This window comes from Engystomops pustulosus, chromosome 4 (assembly GCF_040894005.1).
Source record: "Engystomops pustulosus chromosome 4, aEngPut4.maternal, whole genome shotgun sequence".
In the NCBI taxonomy this organism is placed as follows: Eukaryota; Metazoa; Chordata; class Amphibia; order Anura; family Leptodactylidae; genus Engystomops; species Engystomops pustulosus.
Window position 1 is genome coordinate 76,746,269 of NC_092414.1, and position 24,646 is coordinate 76,770,914.

At 43.2% G+C, this 24,646-nt stretch overlaps 1 protein-coding gene across 2 annotated transcripts in view; it reads left to right on the forward strand.

The window, feature by feature from the left end:
* The first annotated feature begins 2,525 nt into the window (after window positions 1-2,525).
* The window catches only part of PAH (phenylalanine hydroxylase), a 49,572-nt gene continuing 27,451 nt past the window's right edge, over window positions 2,526-24,646 (forward strand). The window contains exons 1-3 of one of the 2 annotated variants that reach the window (XM_072146386.1): window positions 2,526-2,699; window positions 6,423-6,527; window positions 23,759-23,942. In XM_072146386.1, the coding sequence (XP_072002487.1) occupies window positions 2,658-2,699; window positions 6,423-6,527; window positions 23,759-23,942 (331 nt within the window). In that variant the 5' untranslated portion in view covers window positions 2,526-2,657. The remainder of the gene's footprint in view (window positions 2,700-6,422; window positions 6,528-23,758; window positions 23,943-24,646) is intronic. The other variant, XM_072146387.1, reaches the window with a different exon arrangement.

Consider the following 24,646-nt stretch of genomic DNA (forward strand, 5'->3'; position numbering starts at 1 on the left):
CTGTATACAGCTCCCCCAGCAATCACTGTATACAGCTCCCCCAGCAATCACAATATACAGCTCCCCCAGCAACCACTATATACAGCTCTCCCAGCAATCACTATATACAGCTTCCCCAGCAACCACTATATACAGCTTCCCCAGCAATCACTGTATACTGCTCTCCCAGAAATCACTGTATACAGCTCCCCCAACAATCACTATATACAGCTCCTCCAGCAACCGCTATATGCAGCTCCCCCAGCAACCACTATATACAGCTCCACCAGCAACCGCTATATACAGCTCCCCCAGCAATCACTACATACAGCTCCCCCAGCAATCACTATATACAGCTCCCCCAGCAATCACTGTATACAGCTCCTTCAGCAATCACTATATACAGCTTCCCCAGCAATCACTATATGCAGCTCCCCCAGCAACCACTATATACAGCTCCCCCAGCAACCCCTATATGCAGCTCCCCCAGCAACCGCTATATGCAGCTCCCCCAGCAACCGCTATATGCAGCTCGCCCAGCAACCACTATATACAGCTCCACCAGCAACCGGTATATACAGCTCCCCCAGCAATCACTACATACAGCTCCCCCAGCAATCACTATATACAGCTCCCCCAGCAATCACTGTATACAGCTCCCCCAGCAATCACTATATACAGCTCCCCCAGCAATCACTATATGCAGCTCCCCAACAATCACTATATACAGCTCCCCCAGCAACCACTATATACAGCTCCCCCAGCAATCACTATATACAGCTCCCCCAGCAACCACTATATACAGCTCCCCCAGCAATCACTATATACAGCTCCCCCAGCAACCACTATATACAGCCCCCCCAGCAATCACTATATACAGCTCCCCCAGCAATCACTGTATACAGCTCCCCCAGCAATCACTATATACAGCTCCCCCAGCAACCGCTATATACAGCTCCCCCAGCAACCACTATATACAGCTCCCCCAGCAACCGCTATATGCAGCTCCCCCAGCAACCGCTATATGCAGCTCCCCCAGCAACCGCTATATGCAGCTCCCCCAGCAACCGCTATATGCAGCTCCCCCAGCAACCACTATATACAGCTCCACCAGCAACCGGTATATACATCTCCCCCAGCAATCACTACATACAGCTTCCCCAGCAATCACTATATACAGCTCCCCCAGCAATCACTGTATACAGCTCCCCCAGCAATCTCTATATACAGCTCCCCCAGCAATCACTATATGCAGCTCCCCAACAATCACTATATACAGCTCCCCCAGCAACCACTATATACAGCTCCCCCAGCAATCACTATATACAGCTCCCCCAGCAATCACTGTATACAGCTCCCCCAACAATCACTATATACAGCTCACCCAGCAATCACTATATGCAGCTCCCCAACAATCACTATATAAAGCTCCCCCAGCAATCACTATATACAGCCCCCCCAGCAACCACTATATACAGCCCCCCAGCAATCACTATATACAGCTCCCCCAGCAATCACTGTATACAGCTCCCCCAGCAATCACTATATACAGCTCCCCCAGCAACCGCTATATACAGCTCCCCCAGCAACCACTATATACAGCTCCCCCAGCAATCACAATATACACCTCCCCCAGCAATCCCTATATGCAGCTCCCCAGTAATCACTATATACAGCTCCCCCAGCAATCACTATATACAGCTCCTCCAGCAACCACTATATACAGCTCCCCCAGCAACTGCTATATACAGCTCCTCCAGCAACTGCTATACACAGCTCCCCCAGCAACTGCTATATACAGCTACCCCTATATACTGTCCCCCTATAATAACTATATACAGTCCCCCTATAATAACTATACACCCCTATAACTATATACAGTCCCCCTATAATAACTATACACCCCTATAATAACTATATACTGTCTCCCTATAACTATATACACCCCCTATAACTATATACAGTCCCCCTATACCCTATAATAACTATACACCACTATAATAACTATATACAGTCCCCCTATAACTATACACCACCTCTAATAACTATACACCCCCTCTAATAACTATATACAGTCCCCCTATAACTATACACCCCCTATAACAACTATATACAGTCCCTCTATAATAACTATATAGCCCCCTTTAACTATATAGAGTCCCCTATAATAACTATATACCCCCCTTTAACTATATAGAGTCCCCTATAATAACTATATACCCCCTTTAATTATATATACCCCATATAACTATATACAGATAGAAGGATAGGTAGTAAAACAGCTATTCTGCTACTAACCTTATAACAGTACAGATTATAGTATATTCATGAACAGTTGTATATGTTGTGCAGCCTTAATGCAGACTGTAAAAACCAAAGCTGGATGCCACACTGATCTACCACATGTGTTCTGGATGAAAACCAAACTGCACTATCTGTTTGTTTGTTGATGAGAACCACGTGTAAATTTCCATGAGAGCAAATAAGTGAAGAGGCGATGGCTGGTTCCAGCCACTCACATGAAGGAAAAGCAGTGGTTTCATGGATGAGGGGTGTAGAGGGATATTGGGAGTGGAGGAGGGATTTAAATACTCTCCTCTTGGCTTTGGCATCTCAGCCTTCACACAGGTGGCTTCACTGACCTCCGCGTTTCTGAGGGAATCAAACCTACAACAAGTATGAACGCAGATACCGGCAAAATGAATGGGGGACACACATATGTAAGTTGATGCACATGGAGATCTAATTGATCCAAATGTATTGCATGTAAATTTCATCTGTTACGTATTTATTTTTTAATAGTAACAATTTTCAAACAGTACATTAATCTTATGATAAAGTTTTTTTCAAATAGATATTTATTGTTCCTTTACTGTTCTTGTTTCATTATCGTTTTAGTGGATTCTCTAACAATAAAAGCTTATTTGATGTGTTTTACAGCAGATTCTGGGTGAAAACCTATCATTTTTTCATGCAAGATTGTTTTGCTTTTTATACCATTGTTTTTTCTTTTAGGTTTTTTTTTTTAGTTTATTATTTAGTAAATCATAATATCTGCACGTGATCTGAATTACTGCGCAGTGACAAATATCTGAGCACAATTCTCCATAGATGTTTGAATATACATTTCAACAGACAGTATTTACTCATTAAACAGAAGCAGAAAGAACTTTGGTCTCTTTAACTTTGTTTACTATATGGGAATCAAAAGAAAATCAATTATTTACATTTGGCTCTTAATCTTCTTCCTTTTTTGGCTATATCATTCAGCCTGTTAAGATGTTTTTTAAATCAAACAATAAAAAATGTCTGTAGCAAAAAGCAATGTGCAGCAGCCGAATATCTAATGTTTATGGGGGTCTCTGGAACAGAAGCAACACATAGCCTGCGAGCCAAGCATAGTCAGGCTAGAAATGCTACAGCCAGCATTACCAGAAACTATGCATCATACCTTATGCACCAGTCTTTTGGCATACAAGGCATGAAAAAGTTGCAATTCCCAATGTACTCCATGGAATTTTCAACATTCTGGCCGTTTTGCACCATGTTGACAAATTGAATTACAAAAAATAGGGTAGAGTAGCAACAATGTGGGTGGAAATGGGGACCATGGTCAGCCAAATTTACTATAACCTGCAACAAAAATTGGGCCTGGATAGATTTCAACTCTGGCTGCAGCAGAATAACTAAGAGGTTGAAATCTTTTAGTAATTCGGCATGTTGTACGCTGGGTGTGCTGATAATTAAGATTGGCACACAAAGTTTGAATTCACTAAAGTAAAGTAAAGTTACACAAATACCACAATGCTTTGAAATACCATTTTATGAATAGGCCATAACACATTGGATTCGGTGCCTAGTGGGTCTTATATTTTGCATTACAAACATAATGATCCGGCTTCCTATGACTGTACATGGTTTTAATTTTCAGAAACGTTTTTCAATTAGTGAGACAATATTGCTTTGATTTAAAATGAGGTTGAAGTCAAAGTACCAAGCCAAAAAGCAGTTGAAATGCGCCTTAAAGGGAACCTGTCACCAGGAGACCCATTTTTAGCACTTCCCCAGTCCCCACAGAGCATAGTACATACTCTGCCAAAGTGTTTTTGTATTAAAAATTGGTTTTACAGAAAAAAAGATGTTATTTTGTACCTTTCATTAGCATCTGCTGTGTGACTAGGCACTCGTCCAATGGGAGTGGCTGGAAAGGAGCAGTTCCCCCCCACCCTTGGGAAACAGCTCCTCCATGTGTCCTTTTCAAATATATGAAAAAACCTATCACTTGGCTTAGCAACAACCCCTGCTCCTCTACAGCCAATCCCGAGTGAAGGGAGTTATTCATATATTTGAAAAGGACACATGGAGAAGCTGTTTCCCAAGGGTGTGGGGGAAACTGCTCCTTTCCAGCCACTCCCATTGGACGAGTGCCTAGTCACACAGCAGATGCTAATGAAAGGTACAATATAACATATCTTTTTTCTGTAAAACCTATTGTTTTATACAAAAACACTTTGGCAGTTTATGTACTATGCTCTGTGGGGACTGGGGGAGTGCTAAAAATGGGTCTCCTGGTGACAGGTTCCCTTTAAAGTAAAAGAAGAGCACAGATACTACTATGTTGTATTATTTACAGATACCTTTGCTAAATTAATATGAACAATTATACTACCAACACAAATGACACAAAATCTTGTGCAATGCAAAACATGCCTTCTGACACTCAAATAAAAAAGTATAAAAATATATTTGATTAGCAAATCATAAAGCTAAAAAATATTTTATATATTTGTATATCCTACAACATCAGAATAACACGACACAACACACTGAATAGCAGTAGACAATGACATCGGTACAAATAGAGATGACACATGATAGAATTCATTAAAGGATTTGCCCACTTTCAGCAAAATATTAATATCATTTGTTTAATAGAAAGTTATACAATTGTTCTATATTCTTTCTGTATCAATTCCTCACAGTCTTCTAAATATCTGCTTGCTGTGCTTCTTTAGAAAGCTTCTATATTTACTTACAGTGGATAGAAATACAGGCGGTCCCAGACTTAAGAACACCAGACTTACAAATGACCCCTAGTTCCAAACAGTCCTCTGGATATTTGTAATTTACTGTACTTTAGTCCCAGGCTACAATGATCAGCTGTAAGTGTTATTAAAGGTATCTGCAATGAAGATTTATTCTTAATCCTGGTTCTTAGGTTCACCTAAAAGTTTTAAAATCCAATTGTGACAGAGACCAAACACATTTTGGCTGGGGTTACAATTATAAAATATGTACTGATTTTACTGAAGCTTCGTTACACGTCAATTCGAGCGCTCAATGATGTTCCAGACTCCCGATATATATAATTAATATCGGATTTTATTGGTTAAAATATCACAACGCGTTTCGGTCCGAGTACCGGACCGAAACGCGTTGTGATATTTTAACCAATAAAATCCGATATTAATTATATATATCGGGAGTCTGGAACATCATTGAGCGCTCGAATTGACGTGTAACGAAGCTTCAGTAAAATCAGTACATTGGGAAACCTTCCCCGGGTGACCCTGGAACACGGAGGACGGGAGAATTATACACGCTGAGCAGCCAGATATCCGTGACTCAAACCCCATATTGCTGTATACTGATCATCGATCAGGTGAGAGTCCCATCGGACAAAGAATTTTCTTTTATATCAAACATCATTGTGTAATGCACTAGGAGAGTGCTCCTTTTTTGTTTTTCTCTCTGTCTCTACACTATTCACTTTGGAGGAGGTTTTGCATACCGTGCATCACCCACTCCAATCCCAGGTTTCTATATAATTATAAAATATACATTTCTGACTTACAAATTCAACTTAAGAACAAACCTGCAGAACCTATGTTGTACGTAACCCGGGGAATGCTTGTACATGGTCTTGTTATGGACCGATTTGGCAAGCTCTGTGCAGCGCTGAGTAATCTGTGTGCGCTCAATAAATAAAGAAATTATTATTATTAACACACAGGTGCACCTCAAAATATTAAGCAATGGTAGTATAATATGTTCTATTTGTCGATAGGTGTGGGACCCCTAAACCAGCTTTTTATTTAAAAACTCCTTACCGCAGGGGCCTGGTGACTTGACTCAACTTAATCCCCTGCCACTTCTTTCTACTGTGCATGCTCTGAACAGCCAACAGACAGCTGTAAGATATAAAGGTCTGGGACCTCAAACATACTGACAGGTCCCCTTTAATGTTTATATACTGTAAGACATATGTATATAATACACTGAGCAGTACTTACATTATACCTTAATGGCTTTACCTAATGTCCTTCAGCAGTCTTGGGTCACTAGACCTCTTCAATGGGTATATGTTAAAATAATTACATATTTAAGGAAAATATAGTCATGCAATGTCTTCTACATAGTCAAAAAGTCTTATCTTTACACAGGAGTCTAACTACATTGAAGAAAATACAAAAGACAGAAGGATGTCTTTGATCTTCTCTCTTAAAGAAGAAGTTGGAGCACTGGCCAAAGTCCTGCGCATATTTGAGGTATGGCTACATGTGTTCTTCATCTTGTTCATCTTGTATCTATTACTATGCAATGTCACAAGCTGTTGGTTGACAAATAATTTTACCAATTTTAGGCGAATAATTTAGTCAGTTTGCAATCATTCATTATTGTTAATACTTTCATTTAATATGAGATAGAGATTCACAAACTGAAATAGCTACTTTGCAGATTTCCTATTACAAAGCCATATACTGGCCATATTGATTCAAATTGCTGCCTTCTTTATCTTATTCACAGAAAATGCAACTTTGCACTAGTAAGCTTCTAATCGAATTTACAGATTCTCTCATTTTTAGGGAAAAAAGGGTCCAGAGTTAAATTGGAAGGACCTGATAGACCTAATTTTCAGTTAATGGTGCACACTGGAAACAAAAGCTACAATGCTGACATGAATAAAGACCCTTTTACTTATTAATAATTTTTATCTTCAAGGGAACCTGTCACCACACTAACCCCCAAAGCCCACAAGCAGCACCTTCTTCTATGATATGTAAATCTCCTGGATGACATATTTCTAGGTTACAGCATGAATGAAAAAATCATCTGTTTTGTAAGATGCAGATAAGGAGGTGTGACTGCTCGACCAAGCAGTCAGGCAATCCCACCTCCTGACCACTGTTTGTACTGCCTCCGGCCATCATCTAGCAGTTCCCACTGCAACCTCCTCTCAGACACATTGGGGCACATTTACTTACCCGGCCCATTCGCGATCCAGCGGCGCGTTCTCTGCACAGGATTCGGGTCCGGCTGGGATTTAAGATGGTAGTTCCTCCGCCGTCCACCAGGTGGCGCTGCAGCGCCGAAAATAATCTTAACGCCCCGGAATGCACCATCCCATAGAAGGTGAAGGTGAGCGCTCCCCAAGCGACACATTTCGGTTTTTAAATGCGGCGGTTTTTCCGAATACGTCGGGTTTTCGTTCGGCCACGCCCCCCCCATTTCTGTCGCGCGCATGCCGGCCCCGATGCGCCACAATCCGATCGCGTGCGCCAAAAACCCGGGGCAATTCATGTACAAGCGGCGCAAATCGGAAATATTCGGGTAACACGTCGGGAAAACGCGAATCGGGCCGTTAGTAAATGACCCCCATTATGTTCCGGCTATCTGGAGTTCTTGCGCATGCACAGTACTCAGCACTTACAGTTATTTGGCCAAGAGACACTGCTGGGAGTTGTACAGGATGCACAAGATCTCCAGATAATGAGGCCACAATTAGGACGTAGGGCAGAGAAAACAGCGGTCAGGAGTGCAAGGTTATCTGACTGCTTGATCGAGCAGTCCCTCCTCCTTGACTGCATCTTACAAAAAGATTACAAGATGATTTGTCATTCATGTCGTAGCTTTTGATGGCTTTTTTTTAAATACAGATGGTAAAGCAGGATGTGTGCCTTTTAGGAGTTTGTTGGCAGAAATTATGGATTATTACAGTCCATAGAAAGTGATGGAGTGCAGCTCCTCCTCCAGATACAAGTGATAGAAAGATGCCTATGACACTGTATATATGGTGTTCCTGTCCATCTTATGTAAATTTATACAACAGGGCTGTTCTTAAAAGGGTATTTCCATAACAGCCCAACTTGAAATAAGCAGCTTCTGGTGGTTGGTAGTTATGAGTACAGACAAACATGGAAGTAAATAGAAGTTCTAGAAAAAATTTGAATACATTTGTTTAGATGAATTTAAATGCTGGCTGAGCACAGGCGCACAAACCTCTGGTTCTAGATGCCGCCGGTGGATTGCCTGGCAGCATTTATATGGTGTTTAAGGCCCCCAACCTCCTCCCCAATCTTTCTCTATATGTCATTTATAATTCATTATGGGGGTGCAACACATAACAAAAATAATCAATGGTTTCTCACTATTGGCAGACATCATGTTTAACTGCAGTCCTTGCTTTGATTGAACTGCACCCCTACTGATCAGCTATTAATGACGTGTCCTGTAGTTTTATCCCTTCTAGTTTATCAGGGGCAGAGGGGCCATATAAAAATTGACTCTAAAAGGCTGCTGTCAATCAACACTCCTAGCCAAGTAGCCTTGCTTTGGCTAAACTCACAGCACTGCAGAAGCAATTCAGAGTTCTGAAAGCCTATTTCTTGCTATCAGAAGATCGTAGATTTACCTCTTAAGTCTGTTTTCTTTTTTTTTGTATCTTTTGTATTTGGTCTGTATAACAATTAACCCCTTCCCGGAACTTGATGTAGAGTTACATCGTGGTGATCACCCCGGGTTCAGAAGCTGAGCCTTTGCAATCACTGTGGGATCACAGTATGCAATAGCCAGGATCCCGCAGTAACAGCTGCGATCCTGACTGTTTAACCCTATAGATACCGCAGTCATAGTGACCATAGCATCTCTAGGGCATTATCGCGATGATTGGCACCCTCCGCGCGGTGCAGTGGAGTGAGGTCCGATGAAGGACCCCAGAGCTGCCTACAATAGAAACCTACTAGATCATACTTTCTGCACAATCTAGCAGTGCTAATGTCAGTCCCAGGATCTCCACGTCCGTAACAACCTGTACACTAAAATAAAATTGTCACATGATCAAAAAGTAACATTTACCCTGACATGATACCAAGTAAAAGAACAGCTTGTCCTGAAAAAATAATCTCTAAAACTGCTCTGTAAATAAAAGAATGTTATGCCCATTAAAAACAAGCACATTTCTCACAAAATGAGTTATATATTCTGCAACAACAGTGAATGTCCAGGAAAAAAAAGCTAAAAACCATAAACAAGTATTAATGATTTTCTTAACCACCACCAAGAGTTAATAAGATCTGATTATTAGCTATTGAACCCCCTCTAAATGAGGTACCTAAAAAGTGTATCTCATCCGCAAACCGACCCCTGTGAAATATCTAAAGGGTTAACATGCTTAAAGTTGACTTTTCACACATTGAAGAGTGTAGGTTCTAAAATGGCATACTTTACGGGGTTTTACTGCCATATAGGTCTCTCAAAGTCACTTAAAGCTGATCAGGTGCCTCTATGAAAGTGTTTGCTGATTTTCATAAAAATGAGAAATATTGAACCCAAAAGTCTAAACCTCCTAATAACGTAGATAAAAGATAGGATGCATGAGAAGCCACACCTATATAAAGCAGACATTTGGGAAATTTAGAAAATTTAGAACTTTGAAAATGAATACTTTCTAGAAACTTTTGCCAATTTTTTTTTCATAACTAAACACAAAATATATCATCAAAATGTAATTCTACTTAGTTCTTCTAATAGTTGTTGTGATCACTTTTATATAGCCTCATGACTTATTTGGTAAGTCCACAAATGTTTGTGTTCTAACTCAAATATGACTCAAGGACATCAAAAATGTTAAGGTCATTGTGATCCACTATCTGCAGTGCTATCTGAGTGCATTGTAAATGGTAACTTAAAAGCAGATTTTATCTCACTTAAAAACATCCTGCTATAGATACACATAAATTAACTATGTTAAAAGCTATTTCATGGTGATTTTTGTTTAAATTAGCACTAGATATAAAAAGGGAGTCACTAGTCTTTTATTTGTAATTTCCCCTTCTGAAGTAGCAGTACAACAATGCAGGATCATAAAGTGAATAGAAGAGAGCTGCAGTACTAGACACAGCCACATTCACATGTATGGCACTGTGGCATTAATGGGATAGCTGCCTTTGTTGTACCATTTCACTGTCCAGAAATAGTCTTGGTGTTTGGACTCATATTGAACACACATTGGGGCAGATTTACTTACCCGGTCCGTTCGCGATCCAGCGGCACGTTCTCTACGCTGGATTCGGGTCCGGCCGGGATTCATCAACGCAGTTCCTCCGACGTCCACCAGGTGGCGCTGCTGCGCTGAAGTTCCCTGAAATGCACTGAAGTTCACGATCCTATCCTGGATGAAGGTGAGTGCAAGCTCCGCGACACAATTTCCTTTTTTAAATGCGGCGGTTTTTCCGAATCCGTCAGGTTTTCGTTCGGCCACGCCCCCCGATTTCCGTCACGTGCATGCCGGTGCCGATGCGCCAAAATCCGATAGCGTGCGGCAAAATCCCGGGGCAATTCAGGTACAATCGGCGCAAATCGGAAATATTCGGGTAACACGTCGGGGAAACGCGAATCGGGCCCTTAGTAAATGACCCCCATTGTTTTATTCCTCAAATGAAACAGGTCAGCTAAAATTTTCTTATAAACCACTGACAGTATGTAATCATCTTAGTATATAGTATGAGGCATCATTTAGATAAATGTACTTGAAAGAGAGATATAAATTGTTTTTTAATGCCACAAAGTTGGAGATTAGAGATGAGCGAACATACTCGTCCGAGCTTGATGCTCGTTCGAGCATTAGCGTACTCGAAACTGCTCGTTGCTTGGACGAATACTTCGCCCGCTCGAGAAAATGGCAGCTCCCGCCGTTTTGCTTTTTGGCGGCCAGAAACAGAGCCAATCACAAGCCAGGAGACTCTGCACTCCACCCAGCATGACGTGGTACCCTTACACGTCGATAGCAGTGGTTGGCTGGCCAGATCAGGTGACCCTGGAATAGACTAGCCCCTGCCTGCGCTGCTCGGATCATTCTGTGTCTGGATGCCGCTAGGGAGAGAGCTGCTGCTGGTCAGGGAAAGCGTTAGGGTGTTCTATTAGCTTACTGTTAGGCAGGAGTGATTCTCCAAGAACCCAACAGCCCTTCTTAGGGCTACAATAACGTTATACTTTTTTTTTTTGTTTGCTTGTGGCTGGGCTTGCTGGCACTAGTAGTGCAGCTAGTACCATATTGTGAGGAATTTGCAGGGGGACTTGCTACCGTTGTGTTTAGCTCTTAGTGACACACATATCCACCTCAAACACCAAAGTGGGAAAATTTATTAGGGGTTTGATTTCAATTAGGCACAGTCTGCCATTTACTTTTTATTTTACGTTTATTTTTTTAATAACTCAGTGTCATCTCATCTGGCATAGCAGTGTGCTTTCATACTTGGCTAGAAAATAGCCATAGGAGAATCCAAACGGCTTACTTACGCCTACAGTAGCGTTATATATATTTGATTTCTGGTTGATCTGCTGGTGGCTGTCCTTGCTGCAGTGCATCTACTAGCAAATTGTGAGCAATTTGTAGTGAGAGTTGCGACCGCTGTGTTTTGCGCTTAGTGACGCACATATCCATCGCAAAGACCGAAGTGGGAAAATTTATTAGGGGTTGGATTTCAATTAGGCACAGTCTGGCAGTTTCTTTTTATTTTACGTTTATTTTTTCATAACTCAGCGTCATCTCATCAGTGTGCTTTCATACTTGGCTAGAAAATAGCCATAGGAGAATCCAAACGGCTTACTTACGCCTACAGTAGCGTTATATATATTTGATTTCTGGTTGATCTGCTGGTGGCTGTCCTTGCTGCAGTGCATCTACTAGCAAATTGTGAGCAATTTGTAGTGAGAGTTGCGACCGCTGTGTTTTGCGCTTAGTGACGCACATATCCATCGCAAAGACCGAAGTGGGAAAATTTATTTGGGGTTGGATTTCAATTAGGCACAGTCTTGCAGTTTCTTTTTATTTTACGTTTATTTTTTCATAACTCAGCGTCATCTCATCAGTGTGCTTTCATACTTGGCTAGAAAATAGCCATAGGAGAATCCAAACGGCTTACTTACGCCTACAGTAGCGTTATATATATTTGATTTCTGGTTGATCTGCTGGTGGCTGTCCTTGCTGCGGTGCATCTACTAGCAAATTGTGAGCAATTTGTAGTGAGACTTGCGACCGCTGTGTTTTGCGCTTAGTGACGCACATATCCATCGCAAAGACCGAAGTGGGAAAATTTATTAGGGGTTGGATTTCAGATAGGCACAGTCTGGCAGTTTCTTTTTATTTTACGTTTATTTTTTCATAACTCAGCGTCATCTCATCAGTGTGCTTTCATACTTGGCTAGAAAATAGCCATAGGAGAATCCAAACGGCTTACATACGCCTACAGTAGCGTTATATATTTGATTTCTGGTTGATCTGCTGGTGGCTGTCCTTGCTGCAGTGCATCTACTAGCAAATTGTGAGCAATTTGTAGTGAGAGTTGCGACCGCTGTGTTTTGCGCTTAGTGACACACATATCCATCGCAAAGACCGAAGTGGGAAAATTTATTAGGGGTTGGATTTCAATTAGGCACAGTCTGGCAGTTTCTTTTTATTTTACGTTTATTTTTTCATAACTCAGCGTCATCTCATCAGTGTGCTTTCATACTTGGCTAGAAAATAGCCATAGGAGAATCCAAACGGCTTACTTACGCCTACAGTAGCGTTATATATATTTGATTTCTGGTTGATCTGCTGGTGGCTGTCCTTGCTGCAGTGCATCTACTAGCAAATTGTGAGCAATTTGTAGTGAGAGTTGCGACCGCTGTGTTTTGCGCTTAGTGACGCACATATCCATCGCAAAGACCGAAGTGGGAAAATTTATTAGGGGTTGGATTTCAATTAGGCACAGTCTGCCATTTCCTTTTTTATTTTACGTTTATTTTTTTAATAACTCAGCGTCATCTCATCTGGCATAGCAGTGTGCTTTCATACTTGGCTAGAAAATAGCCATAGCAATAGGATAGCATTGTTTGGTTTTAAAAACTAAAAAACACAAAAAAAAACTAAAAAAACACAAAAAAAAGTAAAAAAAAAATTAAAGTTATAACTTTTATTTTCAAAATGTTTAACCCGAGGGCTAGGGGTAGAGGACGAGGGCGGGGACGTGGGCGTCCAACTACTGCAGGAATCAGAGGCCGTGGTCCTGGGCGGGGTGAGACACCACCTGCTGATGAGGGAGCAGGGGAACGCCGCAGAGCTACACTCCCTAGGTTCATGTCTGAAGTTACTGGGACTCGTGGTAGAGCACTGTTGAGGCCAGAACAGTGCGAACAGGTGATGTCGTGGATTTGCCGACAATGCTTCGAGCAATTTGTCCACCAGTCAGTCTTCCACGCAGTCCACCCATGTCACCGAAATCGGCACTCCTCCAGCTCCTGCACCTCAGCCTCCTCCCCCCCAGTCTGCCCCCTCCCAGGAAAATTTGGCATTTGAACCGGCATACTCTGAGGAACTGTTTTCTGGACCCTTCCCACAGTCACAAACCACTTGTCCGGTTGCTGCTGAGCAATTTTCCGATGCCCAGGTTTTCCACCAGTCGCAGTCTGTGGGTGATGATGACCTTCTTGACGTAGTGGAAGAAGTGTGTAAAGAGGTGTCCGACGATGAGGAGACACGATTGTCAGACAGTGGGGAAGTTGTTGTCAGGGCAGGAAGTCCGAGGGGGGAGCAGACTGAGGGATCGGAGGATGATGAGGTGACAGACCCAAGCTGGGTTGATAGGCCGGGTGAACACAGTGCTTCTGAGACGGAGGAGAGTCCTCGACCAGAACAGGTTGGAAGAGGCAGTGGTGGGGCCAGACGGAGAGGCAGGGCCAGACCTGGTGCATCAGCGCCAAATGTGTCAACTAGTGAAGCTCCCGTGGCGAGGGCTCCTGCGGCGAGGGCTAGATTTTCAGAAGTCTGGAAGTTCTTTAAGGAAACACCGGATGACCGACGGACTGTGGTGTGCAACATTTGCCAAACCAGGATCAGCAGGGGTTCCACCACTAATAGCTTAACTACCACCAGTATGCGCAGGCATATGAATGCTAAACACCCCACTCAGTGGCAACAAGCCCGTTCACCTCCGGCCGTGCACACCACTGCTCCTTCCCCTGGGTCAGCTGATAGTCAGCCCCCTGCCCAGGACCCTGCCACAAAAACCCCATCGTCGCCTCCACGATCCTCCACAGCATCCACCAGCGTTCAGCTCTCCATACCCCAGACGCTGGAGCGGAAACGCAAATATAGTGCAACCCACCCGCACGCCCAAGCCCTTAATGTCCACATCTCCAGATTGCTCAGCCTGGAGATGCTGCCCTATAGGCTAGTAGAGACCGAGGCCTTTCGCAACCTCATGGCGGCGGCCGCCCCTTGGTATTCGGTCCCCAGCCGCCACTACTTTTCCCGATGTGCCGTCCCAGCCCTGCACCAGCACGTGTCAGACAACATCATCCGTGCCCTGACCAACGCCGTTTCTGACAAGGTCCACCTGACCACGGACACGTGGACGAGTGCTGCCGGGCAGGGCCACTATATATCGCTGACGGCACATTGGGTTAACTTGGTGGAGGCTGGGACCGAGTCTGACCCTGCGGCTGGTCATATACTGCCAACGCCAAGGATTGCGGGGCCTACCTCGGTCCAGGTGTTTCAGGCCTACTATGCCTCCTCCTCCTCCCACCCCTCCTCCACCTCCTCCTCCGAACTACCATCCGTGGGCATGGCGCCATCAGTCGGTAGCTCTAGGCACAGCAGCAGTGCCGTCGCTAAGCGACAGCAGGCGGTGCTCAAACTGCTGAGCCTAGGCGATAAAAGGCACACCGCCCAAGAACTATTACAGGGCATCACAGCGCAGACTGATCTGTGGCTGGCACCGCTGAACCTGAAGCCAGGCATGGTTGTGTGTGACAACGGCCGTAACCTGGTGGCGGCTCTGCAACTCGGCAGACTGACACATGTGCCATGCCTGGCCCATGTGTTAAATCTGATAGTTCAGCGTTTCCTCAAGACATACCCCAATCTATCTGATTTGCTCACGAAGGTGCGCCGCATCTGTGCGCATTTCAGGAAGTCCAGCACAGATGCTGCCACTCTCAGGGCAGCGCAGCGCCGCCTCCAACTGCCCGCTCACCGACTGTTGTGCGACGTGCCCACGAGGTGGAATTCAACACTGACCATGTTATCCAGCGTTTACCAGCAGCGCAGAGCGATTGTAGACTGCCAGATGTCAACTTCCACCAGAACTGGTAGTCAGGTCAGTCAGCTTCCTCAAGTCTACAATGAGGAGTGTACGTGGATGTCTGATATCTGTCAGGTGCTGAGTAACTTTGAGGAGTCAACACAGATGGTCAGTGGCGATGCCGCCATCATCAGCCTCACCATCCCGCTGCTTGGCCTGTTGAAAAAATCTCTGATCAGCATGAAGTCGGAAGCTTTGCGCTCGTCACAAGAGACGGGGGAAGAAGATTCCCTTGTTGATAGCCAAAGCACCCTTAGGTCTGTTTCTCAGCGCATATCGGAGGAGGTGGAGGTGGAGGAGGATGAGGAGGAAGAGGAGGAGAATGTTGGCGAGACACAAGAGGGGACCATTGTTGAGTCCTTCACTGTTCAGCGTGTATGGGCAGAAGAAGAGGAGTTGGAGGAGTTGGAGGAGGAGGAAATGGACAGTCAGGCCAGTGAGGGGAGTGAATTCTTACGCGTTGGTACTCTGGCGCATTAGGCAGATTTCATGCTAGGCTGCCTATCCAGTGACCCTCGCGTTCAAAGAATTTATTCCAGCACCGATTACTGGGTGTTCACTCTCCTGGACCCACGGTACAAGCAAAATCTTTCCACTCTCATCCCTGGCGAGGAAAGGAGTGTGAGAATGCATGAATACCAGCAGGCCCTGGTGCACAAGCTGAAACAGTATTTCCCTTCTGACAGCGCTAGCGGCAGAGTGCGTAGTTCTGCGGGACAAGTAGCGAGGGAGAGTAGGCGAGCAGGCAGCTTGTCCAGCACTGGCAAGGGTACGCTTTACAAGGCTTTTGCCAGCTTTATGTCACCCCAGCAAGACACTGTCACCTGTCTCGGCAGAGTAGGGCTGATCTTTACAGAAAGATGGTGAGGGAGTACGTAGCTGACCATACCATCGTCCTAAATGATCACACAGCTCCCTACAACTACTGGGTTTCAAAGCTGGACATGTGGCACGAACTGGCGCTGTACGCCTTGGAGGTTCTTGCCTGCCCTGCCGCTAGCGTCTTGTCCGAGCGGGTTTTCAGTGCAGCTGGTGGCATCATCACCGATAAGCGTACACGCCTGTCGACTGACAGCGCTGACAGGCTGACGCTTATTAAGATGAATAAAGCCTGGATTTCTCATAATTTCCAATCTCCACCAGGTGAAGGAAGCTCAACCTGAATAATTTATCCACTCCTCCTCCTCCTCATTTTCCTCCTTCTCCTCCTCTTTGTACAGTAAAGCAGAGGAAACTGGCTATTTTTTGACAGGGCCCACTGGTCTAGCTATAGTACTTTATGCATTTAATTTTTCTGGAGGGCCACCGACCCGGTCCTCTGTTTTAAACAATTTTTGGGAGTGCCACATACAGGCACTCAATCTATTCCATTTTTCTGGAGGGCCACCTACCTGCTCCTCTGGTTTGAAAACTTTTTTGGACTGCCACATACAGGCACTATCCAAATTAAATTGTCTCCATAGCAGCCTCCACACGTTGTCTCCATTGCTACCTCCAAAAGTCGTCCAAATAGCTGCCTCCATACATCGTCCCTTTATCAAACGAGGTGTGTCAGGCAGAAATTTGGGTTGTTTTCATGGATTCCACATCAAAGTTGTTAACTTTGTCGCCACCCAGCTGTGTTATCCACAAAATATACTGGCAAACTTTTATCATTTACCAATATTATTTCAGCGCTTCTTGCGCTTCTGTTTACATTCCCCTCACCCGCCATATCCTAAACTTATAAGAACGCTACTACACTTGATCTTATACAAAAGGTTCTTAGAAGTGCTGTTTGGGGAGTAGCCTAGAGACAGGGGCTTGGATTGGCGAAAGCTCGCCTGGAAGCGGAGCGCCAGCTCCATCCCAAGATACAACTAACATAGTTTTAAGTGCAGCACCTTTAATCTACTACTAGTTCACTGCCTCCATAATAATAATAATAATAATAATCTTTATTTATATAGCGCCATCATATTCCGTAGCACTTTACAAATCATAGGAAACAAATACAAATGTAATGTAACAGAGCACAACATTTGTATGGAACAACAGGAGTGAGGTCCCTGCTCGCCAGAGCTTACGGTTTATGAAGATGATGGGGTAACACGAGGTAAAAGAATTTTTAATGGTCAAGCCATTCTTCTTAGGGAATAGAACAAAATATAATAAATGGAATTGCTGTCGCTTGAACCACTCAGCCGTCACCAGGTCCAGGGTGAATGGGACTGCATAGAAGTCTGGTGCCTGTTGGTTGCTGGATAACAGATGGGAGGACGACACAGGACGGGTTAGTAGAAGAGTTAAAACTTCATGCAGTTAATGAGTGTTATAGGCTTGCCTAAAGAAATGGGTTTTAAGAGCACGTTTGAAACTTTGGAGGTTAGGTATTAGTCTGATAGTCCGGGGCAGAGCATTCCATAGAATTGGTGCAGCTCTAGAGAAGTCTTGGAGACGCGAGTGGGAGGTCCGCACTAGGGTAGAGGTTGATCTAAGATCACTGGCGGATCTAAGAGCACGGGTTGGGCGATAGACTGAGATAAGAGAGGAGAGGTAGGGGGGTGCAGCATTATACAGAGCTTTATGGATGAGGGTTATTATTTTAAACTGTATTCGAAAGGAGACTGGCAGCCAGAGCAGCGACTGGCATGAACTGTAGGCATACATGGTCCCCTTATCAAACGAGCTGTGTCAGGCATAATTTTGGGTTGTTTTCATGGCTTCCACAACAAACTTGTTAACTTTGTCGCCACCCTGCTGTGTAATCCACAAAATATACTGGCAAACTTTTATCATTTACCAATATTATTTCAGCGCTTCTTGCGCATCTGTTTCCATTCCCCTCACCCGCCATATCCTAAACTTATAAGAACGCTATTACACTTGATCTTATACAAAAGGTTCTTAGAAGTGCTGTTTGGGGAGTAGCCTAGAGACAGGGGCTTGGATTGGCGAAAGCTCGCCTGGCAGCGGCGCGCCAGCTCCATGCCAAGATCCAACTAACATAGTTTTAACTGCAGCACCTTTAATCTACTACTAGTTCACTGCCTCCATACATGGTCCCCTTATCAAACGAGCTGTGTCAGGCAGAATTTTGGGTTGTTTTCATGGCTTCCATGTTAACTTTGTCGCCACCCTGCTGTGTAATCCACAAAATATACTGGCAAACTTTTATCATGTACCGATATTATTTGAGCGCTTCTTGCTCACCTCCTTTGGTTCCTCTCTGCCACCCATTGGTTTGAAGCCTGAGTCCATTTAGGGTATGTCGCCATGCCACTCTCTAGCCTGCCGCTGCTGCCGCTGCCTCTGCATGAAGTCCCCTATAGTGTCAGGGTCAATTATTGGATGTTTTAGATGCTATCTAGCTTCATTCTGTCACTCTGTCATGGCCATGCTGTTGCCCATAATTTTGGCATAATGGTGCGATTAAGCAGCCTCAGAGGCATCCATGCATGCTGCCCCTGCTGTTTCCTGTCCATTTCCGTGGTGTTTCCATCCTTTTCTGAGGTTCCCAGGTGTTTGGCCAAGCTTCCCTGTGCAGAGCCTTGGTCCCCTTGAAAAATGCTCGAGTCTCCCATTGACTTCAATGGGGCTCGTTATTCGAGACGAGCACTCGAGCATCGGGAAAAGTTCGTCTCGAATAACGAGTACCCGAGCATTTTAGTGCTCGCTCATCTCTATTGGAGATCTCAATACTCATGCTGAAGATATCCTACTTTAATTTTTTGTTTTTGCATCCAGGGCCATCACTTACTATCTTTCCTGAACTCACAGAGTGATCTCTACATGATGTTAATTTAAGAAGAGGGGATTTTGCAGCAGGTTCTGCTTAACTTGAGTTAACTTAAGTTAAAGAGTAACTGTAAAGGTTTTTTTTTTTCCACAAATCAATAGTTCTTACCTAAGTGCTGCAATGGCTGCTTCCCCTCCATTTGCGGATAAGACCTATGAATGTTTCTGGTCGGTTTCTTGGGAGGGGAGGAGCTGCTGCTCTCTGCTCAGAACACTTCAAAGTTGATTTTCGGGATCATGCCACCACACTGGGCCATGAAAGACATCTTATTTGGCAGCTTTTAAGCTACTTTGCAACATACTGGTAGTGGTTTATTGGGAGAATGGTGAAGGTTATCCAGCACTCAGCCAAATCCTTAGGGGAGTCAAGTGAAAAACAACTTTTATTACATAACTTTAAAAACATAGATAAATGCCATGACAAAAAAAATGTTTCAGATCTAAGCGATCCTTAATCGTAGTTAAGCGGGACATCATGGAGGTGAGCTGAAAAGAACTTATTTCCTTTTTTATAGTGGTTTATTGGGTCTGTTTCTGTTGACAAATTCCCTTTAACCCTTACACACGCCATGACATTATAGTACATTGTGGTGCGGTAGCAGGTGCATGGAGAGAGCTCACATATTACACAGTTAACATCTGCATTTAACTTCCACAGTCAGTTCGAACCTGACCACAATACCTAACTGTTGTTGGGCGCCGCAACCTTTAAATGCCGATTGGCTACCCTGTGACATCATTGGAGGGAGCTGATTATCATCAAGTTATCATGGCAACCTGGAGTCTCATAGAGATTCCTAGGCCTTTGGTGTGGCACGCCATTACAAATCAGCAGAATATACACAATTTCTGTGAGCGATAAGGTTAAAGTACCTTAAGTGGTCTGAATAAAAAAAAATGTTTTATGTAAATTACCCCCCTATTCCCTAGAACACATATAAAATAAAAAAAATATATATCATGAACAAATTAAGTATCACTGCATCCCAAAATGCCTGTTTTATCAAAATATAAAAACAATCATCCAATCCCATTACGTCCATATTGTTGCTTTATTGCCATTTTTCCATCCAGAAATACTTAAAGGGGTATTGTCACAAAGACAAGGTTCTTAAATATACGCACGATAACAAAGTAACACATTCTCTAATGCACTGTTATTAACAAAAATACAGCATTTCACAGATATAATTCTAACCTCTTTCTATCATTACTGGTTTAAATAACTTTGTTTTCCCCTGGATACGACCATAAATCTTATTCTGTTTAGGGTCGGGCATGGCAGATTATTCTCATGAATATCTCACGCTGCAGTCTCTGCACACTTTCCCTGCCCCTGCATTCCCATACGAGCTCACGCACTTCTTGCTGGCAAGAATAAGTGAGAGGAGACTAAATCTACAGGGTAAAGGCAAGATAAGGTCTTTTTAGCAGGGGACTGTGTGTTTTATAGCTCAGATGTAGAAGAGCTGAGGTGTGTCATTTTGTGTTATATTCATCTCATGGATCTCATCATCTCTCATCTTTGATTTGTCTCATCTTTTCTATGTGTCAGATACTAGTAAAATGTTCAGAAGCTAAATGAAGTATAAAAAACCTGTACCCTGATAATATAACCACATTGTCAGCAGACAGTGTCTCTAGAGGGATCATATAAGGGCTCATTTATTAAGGGGCCGAATCGCCGGGTTTCCCGAATATTACCGTGTTGCGCCGTTTGTCCCTGAATTGCCCAGGCGCACGTGATCAGATTGTGTCGCATCGGCTTGCATGCAACGGAAATGGGGGGCGTGGCCGTCGGAAAACCCGACGGATTTGGAAAAAAACTGCGGTATTTAAAAAAGAATTTGTGTCGCTTGACACGCACTTACATGCACCGGAAAAAAGAAGGTGAACTCTGGCGGACCTCGGCGCAGCAGCGACACCTGCTGGATATCGGGCACACGACCTAAGTGAATCCCGGCAGAACACAAATCCATGTCGGAGAACGCGCCGCTGGATCTCGACTGGACCGGGTAAGTAAATGAGCCCCAATGTGTCTGCCTAGAGAGCTCTCCCCCCCATTGACCATTGTTGAGTGATACGGGCTAAAAAAGCAAAACAAAACTGAGTAGAATTGTAAAGTAAGGGGTTAAAATGATCTTTATTTTCTAAACTTCACTAGGGGATTAACATTTGAGAACTTTCTTTCAAGTGAAAACCCTTTTAATAAAAAGTGATAAAATGTCATATAGGTCCAAAATTGATATAAATAAAAACATCAGCCTGTCCTGCAAAAAAATACACCTCATACAGCTTTGTGCAAAAAAACATTTGTTAAGACTTAGAAACCCTTTTCATGTAACCACATTTAAATCCTATTGCATTACTTGAGCAATTAAAATACTTTATATTTAATACTTTATATTGGCCAAAAACCCCATGAGGTCATTCACACTTGGCCAAACATGCATATGTCCTGGGAGCAGCCTTTCTCTCGATGAAAATAAGGGTTCATTCACACACAGTATGCCCACCATGTGGGCATACCACCGTGTGCTGGAGAGGAGGAGGAGTTGACCCTTTCTCCCTCCATAGAGAATAGCGGCGCACAGCCGCACACACGCTAAAAGATAGAGCATGCTCTATCTTTTTGCGGTGTGCGGCCCGGATCGGTGGCACACATGTGTGGCACCGTATCTGCACCACACCGCTATTGCCATCTATGGGGACGTACATGCGGCCGCAAATTTGCGGCCGCATGTACGTCCCCGCAGACGGACATGTGAATGAGCCCTAAGAATCAGGCAGATGAAATTCCCCCACAGCAGCTGCCTCCAGGAAACAACAGCACACATATTAGATGGTCACCCAGCCCCATTGTGATTGCGAGTTTCAGCTGACATATAAGTGATGTATATAGTGAACTTTGGTCTCTAGATTTTACATCTGTCCTTCATTTTGGGTAATTTGGCCAGAAAAGAATAGTTGGTAGCCCCTACTTAGCCACATTGCAGAGTTTCAGATAAGCCCAGGGAACCATAAGGGTTCTGCCACATGTGGCGTTCTTGGACCGTTTTAAATGCATGCGTTTGCGGTCCGTTTAAAACGCATGCATTTTTAAACACATGCGTTTTGTATGTCTACCATGCGTTTGGCTGGCTTGAACCTGTTCATCTCAATTTCTAGAAGTGTAGGCAGCTATGAAACAGATTAAAACCTGCCCAACACATGGTAAACATACAAAATCGCATGCATTTTCAGTCCGGTCCAATAACGCCCCATGTGGGAGCACCCTTATAGCCAATGATGATCCGCCCTGAGACACCAGTTTCCCAACCTTTTATCAGTCCACCACAGCCCACCACAGTTGAAACAGTTAAATCCCCAGTATTCCAGCTTTTCAGAGATGATGGAAAGCTGGATGTTCACAAGCCTGCCACCAGAGGGTCACCAGAACACTTTTCATTTGGATTTATCATGGATATTGCAACAATGTAATAATCATGTTTCCCAGATGTTGTAATAAGAAAATGAGAAGATCCAACTTCTGGGTGTATTTAGATAACGACATTCAGATGGTCTGAACACAGTCCATGGATTAAGCAATTCAATAGGGGGAAGTTCATCGGCTTACCATAAATTCTAGTTTAAAGTCTGTTGAAGGGTCAAAACTTTTTGTAGTGGCCTATGAGTGTTTAGTATGGATATCCACCCCCAGTCACTTATTTGTAAAAAATCATTTACTTTCTCCATTCTCTTAACTCTGCCGAACTTTTGTCAACATTATGATCAGTGCTTGTTGTTTGGATAATGATTCAGCATATTCTGATCTTTTTGCATCTGGGACTGCCAGTGTGGGTTAACATTGTGGTAGCAGTATAAAACATACATTTAACATCATCTGATATAATAATAACACCACACAGAGAGGAGTATCTATCTAACATCTTATGTTACCCGAAAAAGAGTAATATGACATAACGCTCACTGGAGAAATACACTGTCACATCAAGTCTTCCACAAGCCTATTCATTCCATATGAGACAGAGCAAAGAACGAATAGAATGAGTGGCTTCTACTATATCTGTAATCTGCATTGGCTCATAGAGAGAAACCTGCGAATTAACACCTTTCAACCATAGTTTTTTTTTCTTTTTACACTTTACCTAAAGCCATAACTTTTCCATAGTTTTTCTATTCACAGATCCATATGAGGACTTATTTTCCATCTTAAAAGTTGTACTATAACTATAAAAAGCCAAGATTTTAATGTTTGAACTTTTTTACTGCAATGTTGTGCCTTATTTGGGATTTTTATTTATAGATTTTAGTATATATGGCCTTTTTCCGTTAATACATTGTAATACTGCTACATTTGTTTTAGCTCTAGGAGCTGCTTACTTTAGCTCCTAGTGCCTTATTTCAGGGTGACAGGTCCTCTTTAAACATGGTAGATAAATTCTGATTGGTCAGATTGGATTCTGTGGTTATCACATCCACTTACAGTTTTTTCCTGCTTTGACAAATGAACTCAACTGCATTTTGTGCACTGCACATGAATATATGGTAATTTCTCTTTCAATTAATCACATGCTTAATGTTTCATGTTTTAGGAGAGGGGTGTCAGTTTGACCCACATTGAGTCTAGACCTTCCCGGCTCAACAAAGATGAGTATCAGTTCTTCATTAATTTGGACAACAAGAGCAGCCCAACGCTGGATGAGATTGTAAAATGTCTGAGGCAAGATATAGGGGCTACCGTGCATGAACTATCCCGAAACAAGAAAAAGGATTCTGGTAAGAGCTATAATAACATATTTTTTGGTACTTACTAAAACTACAAGCAGCATTTAAAGTTGCTGTATGTACATCAGGTTAAGATTAGGTTACAGGCTAAATCCTTACAAAAAATATCATTGTAACCACCTACGTTGGTATTAACTAATATTCTTGGCCAAGTATTCATGGCGGAAAATCCCCTTTCTTTACATCTAGCTGCAAATTACATGTAATAGAACAGATACCAAACTAGCTATAATATACAATGTAGGCACACAACACAACTGTTGTAATGACCTGAAGTTGACTTGCAGTACATATAATAACATATGATGTATCTGCATAGTTACTAGGGTCAGTAAAAAAGAAACATCAGGAGCCAACACAGCATTCAGATGTATTCAAGGATTTACAACCATAATATATAAAACTAAAATAAAAAATAAAATATTTTCCTTAATAGCATTTATAGGCAGTCCCCGGGTTACATACAAGATGGGGTCTGTAGGTTTGTTCTTAAGTTGAATTTGTATGTAAGTCAGAACTGTATATTTTATCATTGTAATCCCAGCCAGAACTTTTTTGGTCTCTGTGACAATTGGATTTTAAAAATGTTGGGTTGTCATAAGAATCAGGATTAACACTAAAGCTTCACTACAGACACATTTGGTAACTGTTACAGCTGTTTATTGTAGCCTAGGACTAAAGTACAGTAAATTACC